The sequence below is a fragment of the Amia ocellicauda genome, chromosome 2, assembly GCF_036373705.1.
Source record: "Amia ocellicauda isolate fAmiCal2 chromosome 2, fAmiCal2.hap1, whole genome shotgun sequence".
Classification (NCBI taxonomy): Eukaryota; Metazoa; Chordata; class Actinopteri; order Amiiformes; family Amiidae; genus Amia; species Amia ocellicauda.
In genome coordinates, this window is record NC_089851.1 from 23,479,086 (window position 1) to 23,499,362 (window position 20,277).

General features: G+C 37.5%; 2 protein-coding genes across 4 annotated transcripts in view; one reads left to right on the top strand and one right to left on the bottom strand.

Moving 5' to 3' along the window:
* The window catches only part of mtrr (5-methyltetrahydrofolate-homocysteine methyltransferase reductase), a 28,977-nt gene extending 13,298 nt beyond the window's left edge, over positions 1–15,679 (bottom strand). The window contains exons 1-13 of one of the 3 annotated variants that reach the window (XM_066721410.1): positions 15,222–15,314; positions 14,202–14,455; positions 12,914–13,067; positions 12,573–12,726; positions 12,236–12,353; positions 9,640–10,015; positions 8,655–8,771; positions 8,085–8,238; positions 7,740–7,828; positions 7,349–7,529; positions 3,248–3,290; positions 1,575–1,758; positions 761–879 (exon numbers count right to left, since the gene is read on the bottom strand). In XM_066721410.1, coding sequence (XP_066577507.1) covers positions 761–879; positions 1,575–1,758; positions 3,248–3,290; positions 7,349–7,529; positions 7,740–7,828; positions 8,085–8,238; positions 8,655–8,771; positions 9,640–10,015; positions 12,236–12,353; positions 12,573–12,726; positions 12,914–13,057 — 1,679 coding nt within the window. In that variant the 5' untranslated portion in view covers positions 13,058–13,067; positions 14,202–14,455; positions 15,222–15,314. Of the gene's footprint in view, positions 1–760; positions 880–1,574; positions 1,759–3,247; positions 3,291–7,348; positions 7,530–7,739; positions 7,829–8,084; positions 8,239–8,654; positions 8,772–9,639; positions 10,016–12,235; positions 12,354–12,572; positions 12,727–12,913; positions 13,068–14,201; positions 14,456–15,221; positions 15,315–15,563 lie in introns of those variants that run through there. The other 2 variants (XM_066721420.1, XM_066721428.1) reach the window with 2 other exon arrangements.
* Positions 15,544–20,239, top strand: cct5 (chaperonin containing TCP1, subunit 5 (epsilon)). The gene is made up of 11 exons (XM_066721441.1): positions 15,544–15,777; positions 16,553–16,613; positions 16,703–16,867; positions 17,072–17,270; positions 17,438–17,630; positions 17,713–17,862; positions 18,222–18,341; positions 18,575–18,760; positions 19,017–19,154; positions 19,489–19,669; positions 19,945–20,239. Exons 1-11 carry the CDS (start codon positions 15,673–15,675, stop codon positions 20,070–20,072), a joined length of 1,626 nt encoding a protein of 541 aa, XP_066577538.1. The 5' UTR covers positions 15,544–15,672; the 3' UTR covers positions 20,073–20,239.
* Positions 20,240–20,277: the final 38 nt, after the last annotated feature.

A 20,277-nucleotide genomic window follows, 5' to 3' on the forward strand; every position in this document is an offset into this window, starting at 1 on the left:
TACATTTTGCTTCAGGATCAATAATCCCGTCTTCTTGTCATTTGACCCGTAATTGTTCTTTACTGTTCTACTGATAAAAGACTTTCAAAATGCTTTAAATGTTTGCTTCAGCCAGTGATGGACATATTAATCCCCGCAGTGATGAAAAATTGGAATTAGCCTTTAATGTGCAGAGACATATACAACTATTATGTATTACACCAGCTTTACTTTCAAACTTTAAACGAAGCCTTTAACTTGACTATGAATTTTACTCACTCAGAGGTAACTTCTTAGTATATCAAAACAAGTCCAAGAGAGACAGATTCCTATTCCATGAGACCAGCTAGTTAACTAACTTCTGAAGGCATCTACTGCTATTATATAAATTAAGCTTGATACTGAAATAAATTCCTTCAAACTAATGAAGCGTCTTGACCTGTTGTTGTTCTTGTTCTGTATGGATTTAATCAAGGCAAAATTAGCTGATATTTTTAGAATACCACTCTACTTTCTGAAAAAAAGTACTTATCATAAGTACTTATTAGCTAATCCTTTGCTGAAAGCTTCAATGTTTATATATTTTTTTTAACATCTCTTGGTAATACTGGTTCCTTGAGTTAACTCAGTTGTTAAAAATACAGTGAGATCTCCTACATTTTATGCTTTGCCCACACCAATTTTCCCTTTGGGCAAATTAACTTAGTATGGACTGGGCAGTTTGCCTGCAGGACTACAGCGTTGCATGTGATTGTAAGATCTCAAGGGGTCAGTTACGTACCTGTGCTGGAGAAACCCAATGAAGGGGGCGACTCCTGTACCTGGCCCCACCATGATGAAGGGCACTGCTGGGTCGGAGGGCAGATGGAAAGCAGTGCTTGGGCGAAGACCAATAGATACCTGTAATTATACACACATGTGAGATCAGCTTGCAAAGGTATACTGAAAGAAAGTGTAGCTGCCATCAAGGCCAACTGACAATATTATGAAATCTATTTTTCAGATCACGGGAAAAACAAAATAGGGAAGCATACATGTGTTTCAGAACCTGCTCAGGTTTGTTATATAAATAGCATCTATAGACTGATGCCAAAGTTCACCAGTTACAATACTGTTGTTTTAGATTTTAAAGGATTCTGTTCTACACAATATGTGCTAAAGGATGCCAAATTCAGCTTACTAGCATATGTTTCAAGGCCCTCCCTGAACCTATTATTGCTAATTTGATAGAGAACATAATTAAAAGTAAGAAACAAAACTAATACAGGAACAAAACTGATGCATTCAAATCTTAAATTCTCAAATGTTTAAAAAAAACCTACATCAGACACTATCAGACAACAAAAAGTAGGTTATTCTTAAAAAAATAACATTTTATTACAGATACTAATTACTCACTGTACATACTATTACTATAACTAATTAGTAGTAATAATAATCATAATAAATACAGATAAGTAGCTGTGACTGAACCTAGAATACAATTTGAAAGGTCTTCCCACAGGGCAAGCCTTCAATCTGTTTACATTCTTTATGATTGTGTTTGTGTGATATAATCTCTTTGATACTTTGCTTTTGTCCTGAACACGTTTCACCTTTGGGACGAGAGCACTGTCGGGGTCTCGCGATGGTCTCCCATGCTGCTGGAGGATCGGGGAAATGAGCTCCGACAGCCACCCTGTGCAAACGCCCCTTCTCGGGACGGCACGTCCAGAGCATTGTGGAAACTCCACGATATTGAACACAAAGTGCAGCTTCCCAGGATGATAGAGACTTGAACTGCAAGGGAAAACAAAAGAGAACAAAAATCAGAGCACTGCAGATCTCCCCATACGAATCCGCGCTCTTGCTATCTTTCACCACAGCCGACTCTGGTCCCTTTTCTAATGAATTCCCTTCCACATGCTTGCTTTATTACAGGGCCTCTAGAGACCCCTGCCGACCAAACTATTCATAATTGAACACCCTAATGCTCTTACAGCTTCTATTAAACCACAGCTAAAAGGCTTTCAGCTCCACTTTCAAAACCATGCTTTCTAAAACAGAGACTTCTCCATGCCCCATCCCTGTATACTCCAAGGAGTATATGCTCCATTCTCCAAAGGGGTAATCACTCCAATTCGATTCATGGGCATTGCAACCAAATATACATTTTTAAAGGTCTGCATCTCCCAAGACCTTAAATAATATTGCTTGATTTTAAAGAAACCTTTCCTACATAAAATACATGTCACTTTTATACTCTGTTATATATTCTCTGTGCATGACATTATTCTTTGCAAAATACACACTTGTTATATGAAGATTTACTGACATTTGGCATGTAAACCATTGTATAGCTGAAGGAATTTCAGATTTCAGAAAAATCAGTACGTAATGTAGGATTCCAATACGTCCAAGGTGTTCAAAGGAAATACTTAAGATTGAATGAATCGCAACTGGGTTTCAAAGCTCCTTTCTGAGCCAATGAGTCATTATCTTAAAACAAATGATTGAATCTAGTAAATTGATGTGATTTTGTTTAGAAAAGTCCTATTTGAAAGAACAGTTGAATATGTAATTCTTGTAATTTACAATATTTAATTTTATATTATGTATTAAAATAATACAAACACCTATACAAAATTATAACTCTTCTAAGCTAAAAAGTAAAAATAAAAGCAATTAAAAACCAGCAAATCAACAAAGGTAGAATTGCTGAACATTTTGTGTCTCGGACACTAGCCAACTTGTATGATTGAGAATATACAAACTGCACTAAATGCTTTCATAGCTGTGCCAGCTGTCCTCACCATTGACATATAAATGAATGCTAAGTTGATGTTGAAAATCGCATTGGTTTTCTAATATGTTAAATTATATTGATTTCATCATTGTGATTACTGAATAGAACACTGATAAGCCATATTAAAAGACATTAAAAATAAACACATTTTACCTTTCAATGGTTAGCATACATTTTTCATTTCAGCTTTACAAAATCAGTCCATCATCTATATTGCATGTGAATATTTAAAACTGAAAGGACCAATGCAATCAATGTAGAACAGAGTGTAGAAAAAATTAAAGCCTGCATTTGATAACTTTAAATTTAACATTTATATTCAGATTGTTCTGAAAGTTTTTAAGTCTTAGATTTATATATTTTTAGTGAATATGAACTTCTTTATTTTTAAAATCCCAATGTTAATAGTGTATAATTGCGGATCAATTCAAAATTCACACAAGGTACAATCACTTAAAATATAAATTAAAAGAGGAAACTCACCTTGCTGCTGAATACGATCTTGGTCGCAGTTTAGGCAGTTGTTCTTACGAGAGAGAAAGAAAAGTATGTAAGTAAACAAGTAGATTAAAACATTGAATTATTTTATCTAAATTGTAACTTCAGGTATTAGTATTAACCTCTGCTGCCAGAGTGTGAACCAGATGTGACACATGTTCAGGTAGTAGAAACTGCATATACATTTTCTTGACAAAATTGACCTCTGACCTCAAATGTACTATGCCACAAAAAAGCATAGTAAAAAAAAAAAGTATACTTACACCACTTCACTTTGATTGTGTGAACATACCAGCAGAATCCTATTTTGGCAACAGCACAAAGGCAGAATTTGGGAAACAAAACTACATTTAACAGATCATTAAGAAAAAACTAAACAACTTTTGAACCAATTCTGCTGGCAATAAATATAAGAAGTATGTGCATCAAGCTGTCTGTATTTGTTAGTTTGTTTTGTATTAAAATGGCTTACATGGAGTGAAAATGTATTACAGTAAAGGTTCAACAGCTGATTTATAAAAAGACAAAATACTAAAAGAACTGTTGCAATTATTATAATTTTACAAAATAGTTAGACTTCAGCTTAGAGCAAATCAAAACTTTTACCCACCCACAAATCTCAAATTACAAACTTGTAAACCATCATATTTTTAATTATAAGAAGAATTAAGTAGCTTCTGACAAATAAAACCACAATAGAGCACTAGTTTGTAATTTGCAATTTGTGGGTGGGTCAAAGTTTTGATTTGGTGTAGGCCTTAATTACATTTTGGTTACTTAACACTACTTATTGCAATGTAAAAATGAATTGTTCCCTAGTGTATCTAATTAAAAAGAGAGGCAGACTTCATATGAATTATATCTGGGAATTGTTTACACATTAATGATTATATAGCTTACGTCATATATATAAGTAAATACTTGGCATTACTGATCGTGGTTCAACACACACCAGTATAAAGCATATTTCTTTTTAAAAATAGAATAAAGCTAATTAATATCATGGAGTTAAACACTTGAAAAGATTACAGGCTAAGAGGTTATTTCATTATTAGCCAAACTTTTTAAATGCTTGACTTAACACACTTCAAAAGATTTCAGGCCACCATAGTTTCTAGCAATTAACAGGCCAATGAGAAAACAAAAGGAAATAAGCTGCATTTATAAACATAGTTGCTATTTAAGTAGCTGTTGGAAACTAAATTCTGTAATTAGTTTTTTTTCATATATAAAGAGGAAATTATTTTGAGTTGAAAAACAACTCACTTAAATTATATAGTTTTAGTAGTTTGTATTTTTATTTCAGAAGATTTTTTTATATATATTTTCCAAATATCTTTAACATTTTATTTAAAATTGTTAAAATTTGAATTATTACTCTTGATTTGTTCTTTCACATTTATCCACACAGAAATATTGAAATGAACTAAATAGCATACTGTACCCATATTCACATGTGTGTGGGTTAAATTAAGAGATGGCATTTGGAATACCTTCATACATACTTTTGCACAAGATATAAGGTATAGTGTGAACTATCACAGGTCAAAGGGATATATGGTCAGCACTGACAAAAAATGTAGCACAACATTCTGAACAAGTAAGATTTACAGCAATATTAATATTCCCTAATCTTTCTTGTAACACTTTTGTGCAAAAAGCTGAAAGATGACCATGCATACAGGTGTTGTGCTCCTCACATTAGCATTGTTATTTTTGTTTTTATTTTTTAAGAATCCTATTTGACCATCATTCAGATAAAAATCTCATCTTTTCAATATATTCTGAGACATTCATAAATGTTCAGCTGATTAATACTTGTCACACATTCAGTTTTTGCTTAGTTTTTTTTTTTGTCTTATCTTTATATGCAGTATATAATGCTGTAGCACATGTACATATTATGCTGGATATCACTCAATTTGAAATGTGTGGAGGAATAGCAATTCTAGATTTAACAATGTTGCAAACTAATGTATTAATTTGTTTAGTTTTTTTGTTAATAACTCACAATTCTGGTTGCTTAACCAGTTTCAAAAACAATGCGATGTGAAGTGCTTTATTTTTGAACACACAAGCTTTACTGGCAGGGGATATAATAACATATTTATCTCATTAAATTATAAACATCCAGCAACCCCAAGCAGCTGTAGTAAATCAACCACTTATTTCTTTAGTTAATGAATCCATAAAAGTGCAAAATGGTACACAGAAACCACAATCCATTATATCGGTCTGTGTTCACCAAAGCATTAAATAGATTAGTTTACAATAACCACTATGCTCTTCTTTATAGGGTGCTCAAACGGCTAAAGGTCTCTCAATGGGTTTCGAATCTCAACTTGGAATCTTATTCATGGCATATGTCTGGATATTGTGATACCGCAAACAGTCCTTCAAAATTGCTCAGACATCTGCTTCATGATCAGCACAACCAGGAACAGAGAATTTATAGTTTTCCTCTCACTTTATGAAAGTGGTAAAGATTCAATGTACTGAAACAATTGAATTAAACACTAGATTTTCTTTAACTATCATTATTTAAGTGTAATAGAATAGGAAAATGCCTTCTAACATTTGTTCTGCAGAGATCTTTACATTTTGTTCAACATCTTTTTTTAATTTTGCTAAATCATGCCAACTGTGAGGCAAATTAGTGAGCAATGCTCATCTGCTGGATATACAGGAAAAAAAACGAAATATTACCCTTGAAGAGGAAAGTGCTATGAGAGAAGAATACACTTCTAAAAATAAACAGGATTTGCCTGTACTTTAAAAGTATTACCAAATTTATAATAATTTCAAGGCCTGTGAAATTCTTGTGACTAATACATTTTTATTACATTTAGGCAAAACTTTTAGTTCATTGTTGTTAATGTACATTATTAAGTCATTGAAGACGAGCATAACTTAGATAAACCCAGATAAAGTAGACAGATGACAGGTAATCAGAAGCTAAAGAAAAGAATCCGGTATTATATACCTTGCTTATCAGTATTGGGAAGACTTTGTTATGAGTCTGCCACCCTCTGCTGGATTGTTTTTGTAAAACATTTAAGCGCATTTCCCAATCCTGTTGCACGGTCATGCAATTCAGAAAATAACTTTAATAATAATAATAATAATGTGCCTGAATGTAGGCATAAAAATAAAGATATATGTAAGTACTTCATGTGACATTTTTAACACAGGTATCACATTTTGCAATTTTCTAAAATTACCCTTTGACTCCATTGTAGATCATTTGAGAACACTGCATCAAATGAGAAGTTTTATATATATAATTTGGATCATTTGTTTTAATCTGTCCTAAATTTGTTTGTTTGTTTGTTTCAGCACTTCACTTTGCCGGGTTAATAAACTTAATCATTGTACTTATAATTGTAATGCGTCTTTAGATTAAGACTACATTCAAAAAGTGCACTTTTAATTTATATTTTACCATGATGCATAATATTTACCACATGCTTTTTGTATATACAATAGAATTGCCACATTTCACACTTATTAGAATTATAGCCACTCCCACAGAACTGACAACACACAAGGTGACATTTTACAGTTGCCTAAATATTCATATTATTCAGAAGGGGAAGCATTGTTCAATAATACATAGTTTTTCAGGCAGTGTAATATATCGAATATAGGTTTTGAAGAAAAAAAAAATACATTAGGTAACTGGTATGTACTATTCCATGAAGTACCACATCAGCTTAAAGATTATAACTTGTTTTCAGTTTTGAACGACAGTGTCATGGGAGGCAGAAGTGCAGATGTCTATAAACAGGCAAGCAGGTGTGTGTGTGAGGGGACTGTTCTCCGGTGACAGTGCTAATTTTAATTTAAAGGGCATTCCCTGACCTCTGACGTAGCAGCAGTGGAACTGGATGTGAAAAGCAACAAAGAAGTAAAATGTAGGATCCGGGAATCAGTAATGCCATTTGTTTCTTATTTTGGATCTTGATCCTGTGAAATCCTGAAGTAAATTCATAATCTTTGTGCTGTTCTGAGCTATTATTAAACTTCATACTGTTAGTCTATAATAACTCAGCTTACTGTTTAGTGAAAATGAGCATTGGCACTAACCTATGAGGAGGCTGAGAGGCGGTGAACAAGACGGGAAAGCGAGCAGCAGCTCCAGCACACTGAGGTTTGGATCTCGGACTAAGTGGTTGTAATCCGAGGAGCCCTGTTTGCTACACAGTTCTTGCAAGCGTCGCTTCTCGGCAGCATTGGTTGTGTAGTCTACCAAGGCACGGAGAAAGGCCTATAAATGAACATCATAAATCACAATTTCAGTTAGTCTATTTAACACTATTGGAAATTGTGAAACTTGTGTTTTGTTCAAAGTACAATATTTAATGTGTGCATTGCATTTAGGTTTAAAAATGTCTCTTGCCTTGAAACTTATAAATCAGATCTCAAAATCAAAAAACAGCTTTTAGTTCGGTTTCACAAGATTAAATGAACGGTGCACCTTTTTAGGGATACTTCTTATTTCCAGACACCAGGTCAGAAGATACTTCAGCGTGCTCTTCTCTGGAACGTAAGAGGGTAACTGTGCAGCTGTTGAGACACAAAGGAGAAAAAATAAATTTGTTTAAAAGTTCATACTGAACTGGGTTTAGGCTTCAAGTGTAGTAAGAGGTAGGCGTTTCTTACATGATTGTCCAACTTTGAATTGATTGGTAATGCATTTTATATTCACTTAAAACCAAAAGCAATCTCTGTGTTATATTTGTTATACAAATATATATATGCACTTGCACCCTGCACGGATCAGAAATAGCAGTGTAAACGCGCCCAATGCTGATCGTCCTACCCTTCTTCTTGGTGTCGGTGCGCAGCTGCAGGTGAACACAGTGCTCCCTCATCTCTGCCAGGCCCAGCCGCTGAATGAGCTCCTCCACTTCACCGCTGTTGTTGGGGCAGAAAACATTTAAGGAGTCTCCGGGCTGGTAAGAGATGTGCGTTCCCTGCAAACAGAAATTCTCCTCTTCAGGCAGGCTGTCACTACAAACTTCATGAATGTGATGATTCCAATTCAGCCTTTAGGATATTTAGCAATTATTACAAATGCTAAGATTTCAAGAAAATAGGTTTAAATCATAGAATGTATTTGCCCGGGTTAAACATAAATAACTAAATAAAAGTATGGAAACTTCTTGCCATTAGGATTATAATATTTTTATAATTAAGTCAAACCACACTGGAAATACCATTTTAATCCATAACAGGAAGAATTAACAAATACAGAGCATTTAACATTTGTCATGTAATTAGGGTGTCATTATACTTAATTTATGTTCATTCGTACAGCCTGATTGTCTCATGACAAAACACATTCAGGAATATATAGGGATACAAAAATAAGACAGAAATAATCACACACTGAAATATCCAGTTCAAGCAGCAAGGCGGTTTTCACTGCATCCTCTCGAGACAGCTGTACGGCTCTGGTAACCGGCACTTGGTGTTCAGCTTCTTGATCGGGTGGAATAAAATTTTCCTACAGAAAAATAGTTTATTTAGAAACTACACATTACAAAAAATAATCAGTTTTCTTCTATCTTGACTGGTCTATAGTATATTCGTGCAATATACTATTTAATAGACCAGTCAAGATAGAAGAAAATTGTTAGTTTTTTGTAAATAATTGTCCACATCATTGCTGTAAATGATGTGGACATTTGTTTCAAATATTCGATTTTCTATCTCAGAATTGCTGAGTCATCGTTTCAATTAGCTACAATGTGTTAAGCTCCTCTAAAATTGTGTCATCTTCTTCAAAGCTCTTCAATTCTAACCTTTAAACTATTCTACCTGCATTGTTAATAGGGCTTCCTATGGATTTTAGTGTATACTCCAAATGTTGTGATGGTTGAAAACATCTGATCAGATGAAACCCAGGCACAAGGTTTAATCTGTTCCTGTTCCCTGACAACTCCACTGAAGAGAATGGACTTGTGAAGTTATAATGGAGTTCAATAGCAGTATGGAGCGATGGGTTGAACACTGAAATCACAAGTGACAATGTGTGGAGTATTGAAATAAAAGGGTTGTTTGTTGAGACCATGATCCCATTTGTTATTTTCCATTTGCCATGTGCCATGTGAAAATGGGAAGCACAGTTAAAGAGCAGCTGTGTCATTACATTTGCAACTTGTATTGGTTCACTTTCCCATGCTGCATTGTTGTCCTGCAAAACTGTTACCTACCATTACAGGGTTATCTATCTTGGTTGCTTATTTATTATTTTGCTTGGTTTGCTTTTGCCTGTGCATACTGCTCCTTTAGTGGTTCCGCACACATAGTTGCGTATATCAACACTACTTGGAACACTCTCCAAAATAAAATTAAACTTATATGAATATTACCTCTTTGGTCGTCGTGTTCATTAATTCTACGTGTATGTACTGAGGCGGCAGAGCAGGAATATTAAGTGTGGATTCTGACAGGGGTGAAATGGATGTCGTCAGAGAGGCCCCCAAGGGTGTGGTCTCAGTGCCTGACTTTCCTTTATCAAGGCTCGGCTCAGGAAGATCTGGACTCAAATCGTTTGAGTCATTTATCCTCAGGAGCTGGATTTTCAAGTCAGCAACTTGTTTGTTATCAGCACTTTCAGCAGGCTCCCCATTCTGACCTGTCCTGGCACGGTCATTACGCTCTTGGTTTGGATCAGACATATTTGAATAGGCTTTTCTTATTGCCTCCCACAGTCCCTCAATCCACGGATCGACTACCAGCTCTAACCTATGTGGAATGGAAAAGAGGATATATTACAACAATATACAATAGAAATTGCATACTGATCAAAACGTCAGTATGAACATTCATGCAGTACTTTGCCATGAGACCACCTCAAGATTTAGAATTTATTTTGCTGTGCATGAACAAATACACTTTTAAAAATGTCAAAACTACAGAACCACTGTATACATCAGCACACAAAGTTCAAAAACAACAAGTGTCATAAGCTTTTAGTCTAACACTCTGCAACTGGACAAACATTGTGAGAAGTGACATCGCTCAACGAGACACAATGAAAGAAAAGATGCCCCCTTTTCAATAACGTTTTAAGGGATTATTAAGCTGGAATACCCCATCCATCACTTGAACCAAATATTCAATAATACTGAAAAATGACTGCATTTCCCAGAAGTTAGCACAAAAACGAATACATGAAAGAAACTAAACTTTTCTTTGAGTTTTCTTATAGTGGAGCACAGAAGGATGTTTTACCTGAAGGTAGTGAGAATTATACAACTCGGAAATCGTTATGTCTTTACAAGACACGGGGAAAAATCCTTTAGCATACGAGATAAATAAAATAAAACTCCTTTTATACACAAATTCAAAGTAAAGTGGAGTTAGCTCAAAGCTCTCATCTTGTTTATTAAGGTTCATGGTAGGACACATGTTCTGTATGTTCTGTTATATGCATCAGGTTTTGTGTACGCATTACTTTGGTAGGAACTACAGTGGGGGAAAAAAGTATTTGATCCCCTGCTGATTTTGTACGTTTGCCCACTAACAAAGAAATGATCAGTCTATAATTTTAATGGTAGGTGTATTTTAACAAACAAATCCAGAAAAACGCATTTCAAAAAAGTTATAAATTGATTTGCATGTTAATGAGGGAAATAAGTATTTGACCCCTTCGACTTAGTACTTGGTGGCAAAACCCTTGTTGGCAATCACAGAGGTCAGACGTTTCTTGTAGTTGGCCACCAGGTTTGCACACATCTCAGGAGGGATTTTGTCCCACTCCTCTCTGCAGATCTTCTCCAAGTCATTAAGGTTTCGAGGCTGACGTTTGGCAACTCGAACCTTCAGCTCCCTCCACAGATTTTCTATGGGATTAAGGTCTGGAGACTGGCTAGGCCACTCCAGGACCTTAATGTGCTTCTTCTTGAGCCACTCCTTTGTTGCCTTGGCTGTGTGTTTTGGGTCAATGTCATGCTGGAATACCCATCCACGACCCATTTTCAATGCCCTGGCTGAGGGAAGGAGGTTCTCACCCAAGATTTGACGTGGTGATGGGGATGGTGGGGATGGTGTTCTTGGGGTCATTCCTCCTCCTCCAAACACAGCGAGTTGAGTTGATGCCAAAGAGCTTGATTTTGGTCTCATCTGACCACAACACTTTCACCCAGTTCTCCTCTGAATCATTCAGATGTTGGCAAACTTCAGACGGGCCTGTACATGTGCTTTCTTGAGCAGGGGGACCTTGCGGGCGCTGCAGGATTTCAGTCCTTCACGGCGTAGTGCGTTACCAATTGTTTTCTTGGTGACTATGGTCCCAGCTGCCTTGAGATCATTAACAAGATCCTCCCGTGTAGTTCTGGGATGATTCCTCACCGTTCTCATGATCATTGAAACTCCACGAGGTGAGATCTTGCATGGAGCCCCAGACCGAGGGAGACTGACAGTTATTTTGTGTTTCTTCCATTTGCGAATAATCGCACCAACTGTTGTCACCTTCTCACCAAGCTGCTTGGCGATGGTCTTGTAGCCCATTCCAGCCTTGTGTAGGTCTACAATCTTGTCCCTGACATCCTTGGACAGCTCTTTGGTCTTGGCCATGGTGGAGAGTTTGGAATCTGATTGATTGATTGCTTCTGTGGACAGGTGTGTTTTATACAGGTAACGAGCTGAGATTAGGAGCTCTCCCTTAAAGAGAGTGCTCCTAATCTCAGCTCATTACCTGTATAAAAGACACCTGGGAGCCAGAAATCTTGCTGATTGATAGGGGATCAAATACTTATTTCCCTCATTAACATGCAAATCAATTCATAACTTTTTTGAAATGCGTTTTTCTGGATTTCTTTGCTGTTATTCTGTCTCTCACTGTTAAAATACACCTACCATTAAAATTATAGACTGATCATTTCTTTGTCAGTGGGCAAACGTACAAAATCAGCAGGGGATCAAATACTTTTTTCCGCCTCACTGTATGCATTTGACACTTACCCCACACCGTCATCGGCATGTCCTGTCGCATAGAAATGTTTTGCGCCAAGTTCCTGAAGACGCTTGTCAATAGTTTTCCCACATTTGCAGAACTCTGCATAGTTAGAATCACCTAAAGCTTTGAGTGGGCATAAGAAGAAGTAGGTTATTTATGACAAAAACATGTAGGACTGATAACTGCAGTTACACTTGTTACAGAATTACACATTTTCCCGTAATGTAAAATCTAAACAAATCCACAATTCTATTCATATTCTCATAATACAATCGTCATAGTCACAAAAACACATCCAGAAACCAAGGTTTTGTTTATCTATGGGAAAGAGTGGTTTCTTACCTAGAAGGGCATAGCACAGATGTGCATAGTGATCGGGAGGTAAAGTCTTTGTCCTAATGCCCTTTACAAACTGAAGAGCTTTTTCTGGAGGTTCTCCATCCCCAGTAGTCGAAACAACAATAACAACTGGGTCCGTCTCCGTTTCCAGGTTATACTAGCCAGAAAAACAATCATAGAACAAATGCAAAAGAATGAGGGCATGTGTTGGCGATAAACACTGCTTTTAACCATTATATAGCATTAATACAATAATATAATACAAGGTGCAAGTATGGGATTGTTGTAAATGTAAACACATGCTTTTCAAAACGTACAGTTCAAAAGACTGACTGCTTTATTACCTTTGCTGATTCGCTCATACAGCAAATATCACCTTTAAACCCGTGCTCATCGGCCTGTTGACAGATTTCTTCAGCAATTGCTTTAGCCTGTCCACTCTGGGAACCGTAGAGCAGCAAGAAACGAGTTTTCACTTCACATGGCATGACCGAGAAACTAGACGACAGACACAAATACCAGCTCAATGAAAGGGTCTCTTTAGACATGTTTGACCAAATCCAATCACTCTCTCTATGGCAAACACTTCATTCATTCATCCAAACCAAGTAGTAAAGAACAACAAAAAAGAATTGAAATGAACTATATTTAACCAGCTCTGACATTTCCCTACACTCATAAAAATCCTTCTGTGTTTAGCCAGTCATTGATAAATATCCAGTAACTGCCTTCTAGACAATTAGGCATTAGAATGATTAATTTCAATGGCATTAAAACAACTTGAATCCACTTGTTGAAGAGTGTTTTCTCTTGGTGGGCTCAGAGTAGAAAACTGATGTTGTTGATCATCTAAAACTAGAGGTTTCTTTAATATCGGGCAGACAGTTGTGTGATAAATCTTCCTAAAGTAAGGAGGCACCACTATAGAAGACCAGTAATGGAATAAACTAGGTATTGGTGGTTGAAGACAATTGGGGATTGATTAGGTTCTTTAAAAAAATAAAACATACAAAATGGGCTTAATGATCTGCTCTTCATTGTGACGGTTCTTGTTTTTTCTTACTGGGAAATGTAGTTCAATGTATTGCCCCCACACCACACAATTGTTCCAGATGTTGCATCCCTATGTTATAATGGTTTATTTTAATTAAATCAAAATATTTACTCTTCTGTCCACTAAAACGTGAACCACATCATAACCTTCCTTTTGTTTAAATGGAATATATGTCTTCACAGTAATATATGAATCCATGTATTTGGATGTACAATAATAGTAAGGCTAATTGGTTATTTAGCATTTCTAAAGCACCAGCTTACTTGTTAACACAATAATACATATTTGAGATTTCCCCCACAACCAGAATCGGTGGCATGCTTAATTTAAATTAGACACTCAACTTTGTGTATATGTATGCTGTTTTCTAAAGTAAACCACCAGCGGTACCAGTAACACATGCACATTCAAGGCGTCTGTCCCTGTGTAAGTGAATGCGAAGCGCGTCCTCGTCCAGGCTCAGTGTTTTTAGCGAGAGGGACTTGGCTTCTCTAGCGCAGTTATCGACTTGCAATGTCAGTTTCCCGGCCACACTCTCGCCATTCTGTATTGTTAATGATAATCAGTCAACTACGTACCCAGAGAAAACAAAAGCTCCCAAAAAGGCAACAGGACGCCGCTCCCCACCCTGCGCGCAGCACTACGGAGCGCTTTGACCCCCGAGCCCCCGCCCCGCGCGCCCATTGGCTGCTCGCGCGCTGACGCACCGGCCTCGTGCGAGGCGTTATCGGCGCGCGGCACCGGGGCTCAGATAGCGCGCGCTGCGGCGGCGTCACCGGGATTCGCAGAAATTGCGTCAGAAAGTGCCGTCAGAAGTTCCAGCATAAGTGCACTACAAAGTGCAAGAATACAGTTCAGTACAGGGCATCAAACATTACACCTGCAAATTTACATTCAACAGAGCAATTCAAAATATAATACATTTTACAACTTCCAATTTACACAGGCAAGTACAGTGAGGTCCTACATCCTGGAGCAAGGAGGAAATCAAAAAACGCAAGAAGCATACTAAAACTGTGAAGTTCTATCTAACTGGGATTAAAAGGACTAATATTACAAGTACTGTCTGAAAAGATGTGAAATAATAGATACAAATCCACATGTTGCGGATTAATAAACAGCCCCTTTTTGTATTCTAGGCTAAAAACTTGCATAAGTCAAATATTGTAATTAATATTGTTCACTTTGTTTAAAGCACAATTAAGTGTTACCACAGCTTGTACATATTGCAGGTGTAGTGTAGCATATACTTGATTTGGTAGGACGCATTTAAAGTTGTTCAAATGGCTGGGTTTTGTAGGTACAAGCAATGCTAGTGTTAAAATACTAGGACGGAACATTTACATTTCAGTTAAGGGGTTCATAAAACAATGTTTACATGCAACTCGTCTGACACACGCTATTGTACATGACAACTTCATTGACTGTGTCCATAACTACTTTTAACCCCACAGTAACAATAGTATTTTGTAAAATACTAGTATTGAATACATCTGTATTCTAAAAATAAGCCCTGCATCAAACTGCTGCTGGCAAGGGCAACAGGTCTGGCATGATCAGGTGCTTTGCTAAATCAATGTAATTCAGTATTTTCTTACTTGTGATTCAAATGATCACATGTGTTATACACATGTAGATACCGTGCAGCAGTGTCGTGGGCAGCACTGCTCTGTGTTGTTCCGTGTTGCTACAGCGCCGCACAGCCTGCTGCACTCGCGAGAGCGGGGCATACCATTTTCAATAAACTACTTCGCAGAATAAGGTCTCTTTTTTACCATTCATTATTTGTTATAGAATTAAACATTCAACTTAAATATGTACTACATGTAATACAATTTTATCTGACAGTGTTCGATACAATAATTAAAATAAAACGTACGTGATTCCTTTCAGCTATAAGTGGTATCGCCTCTCCACCCCTGGACTCTTCCAGAACTTACCGGCAGTTGCGCACGCCGAGGTCCCGAGGAGAGGCTACTGTTTGTCCGCCTTAAAGCGCACTTTCATCGAGGTTCTGCGGGAAAAAGGCAGCAAACCTCCGCTTACAGCATGTCCGCCTTGGGGACCCTCGCTTTTGATGAATATGGCCGACCCTTCATTATCATCAAGGACCAAGATAAGAAGTCTCGGCTTTCGGGCCTTGATGCGCTGAAGGTACCATGAGATTGTAGTTTTCCGTTATGAATGAATCCTGCCTCGTCTGCATGTGTGACTGTTGATCGTTAATCACCAGGTTTATATAAATGTATGTCTGTTCAGTTCTTTTTCTTAGAAGTCAGCCGTCGTTCCAGACGCTCATTGTTTAATCGAGAATCCGACACAAAGAATCCGTGTTTCCATTTCAGACGACCCCCCACACCCCTTTTAAGGATTGAAAAAAAAAATCTGAGGTCTGGACAGGTTAATTTTGACCAGATTGTAAAAGGTTTACATTCGTGTAACCCCCTCTGTAAGGAAAGAGAAGGAAATAATCATTGTTGTCCAAATATGGGATTGTGCGTCTGCGCTGCTCTGGCGGAGCGCATGTGCTCCAGCGGGCTGTGCGGGGAGGCGGCGCAGGCCTGCATTGTGCCCCACACTGCGCTGCTCCATCGTTGCCTTGGATGGCACATTGTACCCAACATGTCTTCCATTTGATCTAAGGATGTTTAATGTCATCTTATTTAATGATCTTATGACGCACTACATATTGGGATAATTTAGCTAAAGAATTGCAATTTGTTTTTCATATTTATAAATCCCAAAAAATCAGTACATTCATAGATGCAATGTACACAATCTGATTGCTAATGGATATTGGTGCCTATGTCCAGTTATATTGATTAGAGTGAAGGTGTGACGTTTAATTTGGGAAACTGTACTTTTCATTATAATTGACCCGTCTGTTGCAATGCTTTTCTAATTATGCATTTGTTTATGTTCCCTTTAGTCGCACATCATGGCAGCTAAAGCAGTTGCAAATACACTCAAGACATCTCTAGGCCCAAATGGTGAGCCGTGGCGGTTATTGTTTATTACTTTATTAATTTCGTGTTTTGGAGTTTGAGAGTTTCTGACATGATTAAATGTACTCGCCCAGGCCTTGATAAGATGATGGTGGACAGGGATGGAGAGGTGACTGTGACCAATGACGGTGCCACTATCCTGGGCATGATGGATGTGGAGCACCAGATTGCCAAACTCATGGTGGAGCTGTCCAAGTCTCAGGATGATGAGATTGGTGATGGAACCACTGGGGTAGTAGGTAAGACCCTTTAGCCATTCTGCATAGAACCAAGGGAGCCTTTTTTTATGTACGCGTGAAATGTAATAATAATGTTTTTGGTTTAAAAGTAGCCTCCTGAGAATGATGTCCTTTTACCAGTGTGCAAGTTGATTAATATAACCTTTCATTTTGATTATATTCTGCAATTTAAATGTTTTTTTTTTTCTTCTCCTTCATCATTAGTCCTTGCTGGTGCCCTTCTGGAACAAGCGGAGCAGTTGCTGGACCGTGGCATCCACCCCATTAGAATAGCTGATGGTTATGATCAGGCTGCTCGTATTGCTATTGACCAGCTTGACAAAATAAGTGACAGCTTCCCAGTTGATCCAAAAAATACAGAGCCCCTTATTCAGACTGCCATGACAACGCTGGGATCTAAAGTGTAGGTATCCTTAGATATTGGAAACATTCGCTCTGTCATTGACTATATTGCATGTACTGTACATTACAGGTGAGAGATGGCACTGTTCATTCCTGTGCCTGTAACGTCACCATTTTCTTATTGGGTTTTGAGTTTTTTTTTTTTTTTTTTTCCGTTCTTTCTTTCAGTATCAATCGTTGCCATAGGCAGATGGCAGAGATTGCTGTGAATGCCATCCTGACAGTTGCAGACATGGATCGCAAAGATGTTGACTTTGAGCTGATCAAGATGGAGGGGAAAGTTGGTGGAAAACTGGAGGACACTCAGCTTATTAAGGGAGTGATTGTGGACAAAGAGTTCAGCCATCCCCAGATGCCTAAAGTTAGTTAATATGGCTTTGCATTATTTAAAAATTAATAGTATATGTATATCTGAATGAATACTAACTGTAGTCTCTTTTTAGGTTTTAAAAAACACAAAAATTGCTATCCTTACCTGCCCATTTGAGCCACCCAAACCTAAGACTAAGCATAAGCTGGATGTGACTTCTGTGGAAGATTACAAAGCCCTGCAGAAATATGAGAAGGACAAGTTTGAAGAAATGATTCGCCAGGTTAGTATTGTGTGACAAAACCATGGTTTTCAGACATTCATTTAATTAGGGTTGCTGGTCAGGCACAATGATTCCTCAACACTGCTTTCCAATACAGTCCTTGACAGGGTTTTAGTACAACCAGCTCTATATGTAATTTATCAAGGAGTAAAACATTCAAATACTAGTGCATTTACCTAGCTCTTTAAATGGTCATAATGCTAATGCCAGCGGATCAGTGTTTCCAACGTTTAAAATGTTGTTTTTGTCTTAATACATTCGACTCATAGCTGTTAAATTAAGCTCTGCATTTCTAAAATAGATGAGACAATGTGCTTTACGATATACTGAGTTTTCTTAACTGGAATCCTTTCCTCCAGATCAAAGATAATGGAGCTAACCTGGCAATCTGTCAGTGGGGATTTGATGACGAAGCAAACCATTTGCTACTCCAGAATGAGTTGCCAGCTGTCCGTTGGGTTGGTGGTCCTGAAATTGAGGTAAGGGGAACTGCCTGCTAGCCTACAAAAATTGAGGCCTGTTCTTATGTCATCACAACACATTTTGACCAGTTAACGGCACATTTAAATCTATTTTTATCATCCTTGAGATGCACTTCGTATTTGCAAATACAATAGTATGAGTCTTGTATTTTATACAGGCACTCTTAATCCATATGCATAATATTAATTTAGTTTCTAGTAGGCTGTAACAACATTTCTCTTCACCTTAGCTGATTGCAATTGCAACCGGAGGACGCATTGTGCCCAGATTCTGTGAACTCACGCCTGAGAAGCTCGGCTCTGCTGGGATTGTGAAGGAGATCTCTTTTGGCACGACCAAGGACAGAATGCTTGTTATTGAGGAGTGCAAGAACTCCAGGGCCGTGACTGTCTTCATCAGGGGAGGAAACAAAATGGTAGGAAAACAAAACTGACATTCATTCACTTATGTCCGATATAAAATATTACCTGATGTATGAGTTTTCTCGTGCTGCAGAATACCTTGGTTTAAATTAGATATTTAAGTGGATAGTGCTGTAAAGGCTGGACTACATTTTAAGGTTTAGACTCATCACATACTTCAAAATAAAACCTCAAGGTCTTTATTTTTTAGACCGAACTATTTTGTCTTTGAAATGACTTTTGACGATGCCATTATTTTCCCCCCCTCAGATTATCGAAGAAGCAAAGCGCGCTCTCCACGACGCCCTGTGCGTGATTCGCAACTTGGTCCGTGATAACCGCATTGTTTATGGAGGAGGCGCTTCAGAGATTGCTTGTGCTTTAGCTGTGAACGAGGCAGCAGACAAGGTAAGCGGCACAACTTTAATACGTGCATTTGTGGGCCATTTGAATGTATTATTTTAGAAACCTTTGACAGTAAATAAAGTTTCATTCTTATCTAGTTTCTTTTAAAGGGTGTTAAAATTAATCCACAAAAATGTGATCCAGGAAGATGCAGTGTTTGTGTAGTAAAGCCAGGTGGTAAAGTTAAAGTATTGTTGTTCACATGCAGTTTAATATATCCTGATGGGACAACCTGGCATAAGGAGAAACAAAAGGCTTTTTTTTTTATTAATGTATTGTGAAATCTGCTTGTTTCATGGTATACCGACCCAACCTTTTTCTTTTTTCTCCCCTTTAGTGTCCTTCTTTGGAGCAGTATGCGATGAGATCCTTTGCTGATGCTTTAGAAGTTATTCCCATGTCGCTAGCAGAGAACAGTGGCTTGAATCCTATCCAAACAATGACTGAGGTTCGAGCCAAGCAAGTGAAAGACAACAACCCTGCACTTGGAATCGACTGTCTGAATCAGGGCACACACGGTATGTTTTCTGCTATTCCTCTATTTAGTATATGTAATGGAATCCACTGCTTTAAAACCCAACAAACCCAAAAACCCAAAATAATTGATAATCATCTCTTGATTTTAATGTAATGCACTAATAGTTTTTCAAAATCTAGCTTGGCGTGTTCATAAGATTTAAATTTGTTGTACCCATTAAAATTAGAAATCAAATGAAATGCCTTTTCAGATATAAAACACTGGTTTTCATTTTTAATATTTGTATAATCCTACCCATCCTTCTGTTTTCACTAGATATGAAAGTGCAACATGTGATTGAAACGCTTATTGGCAAGAAGCAGCAGATCTCTCTGGCTACTCAAGTGGTAAAAATGATCCTGAAGATCGACGATATCCGAAGCCCTGGGGAATCGGAGGACTGATGTGGATACGACAGCTGTGAGGCTTGTCTGGAGACATCTTGGTCTCAAAGCACTTCAGAAGAAAATGTCCAGACGTTTAGTACAGTTATTTATTATTTGATGCTACAATGTCCTTGCGAAGAACTGTAATTGTACTGACTTCATTAATAAAAAGGTCTGTCACAATATTTTTTCTGACTTTTTTTTTTATTGAATGGAAAATCTT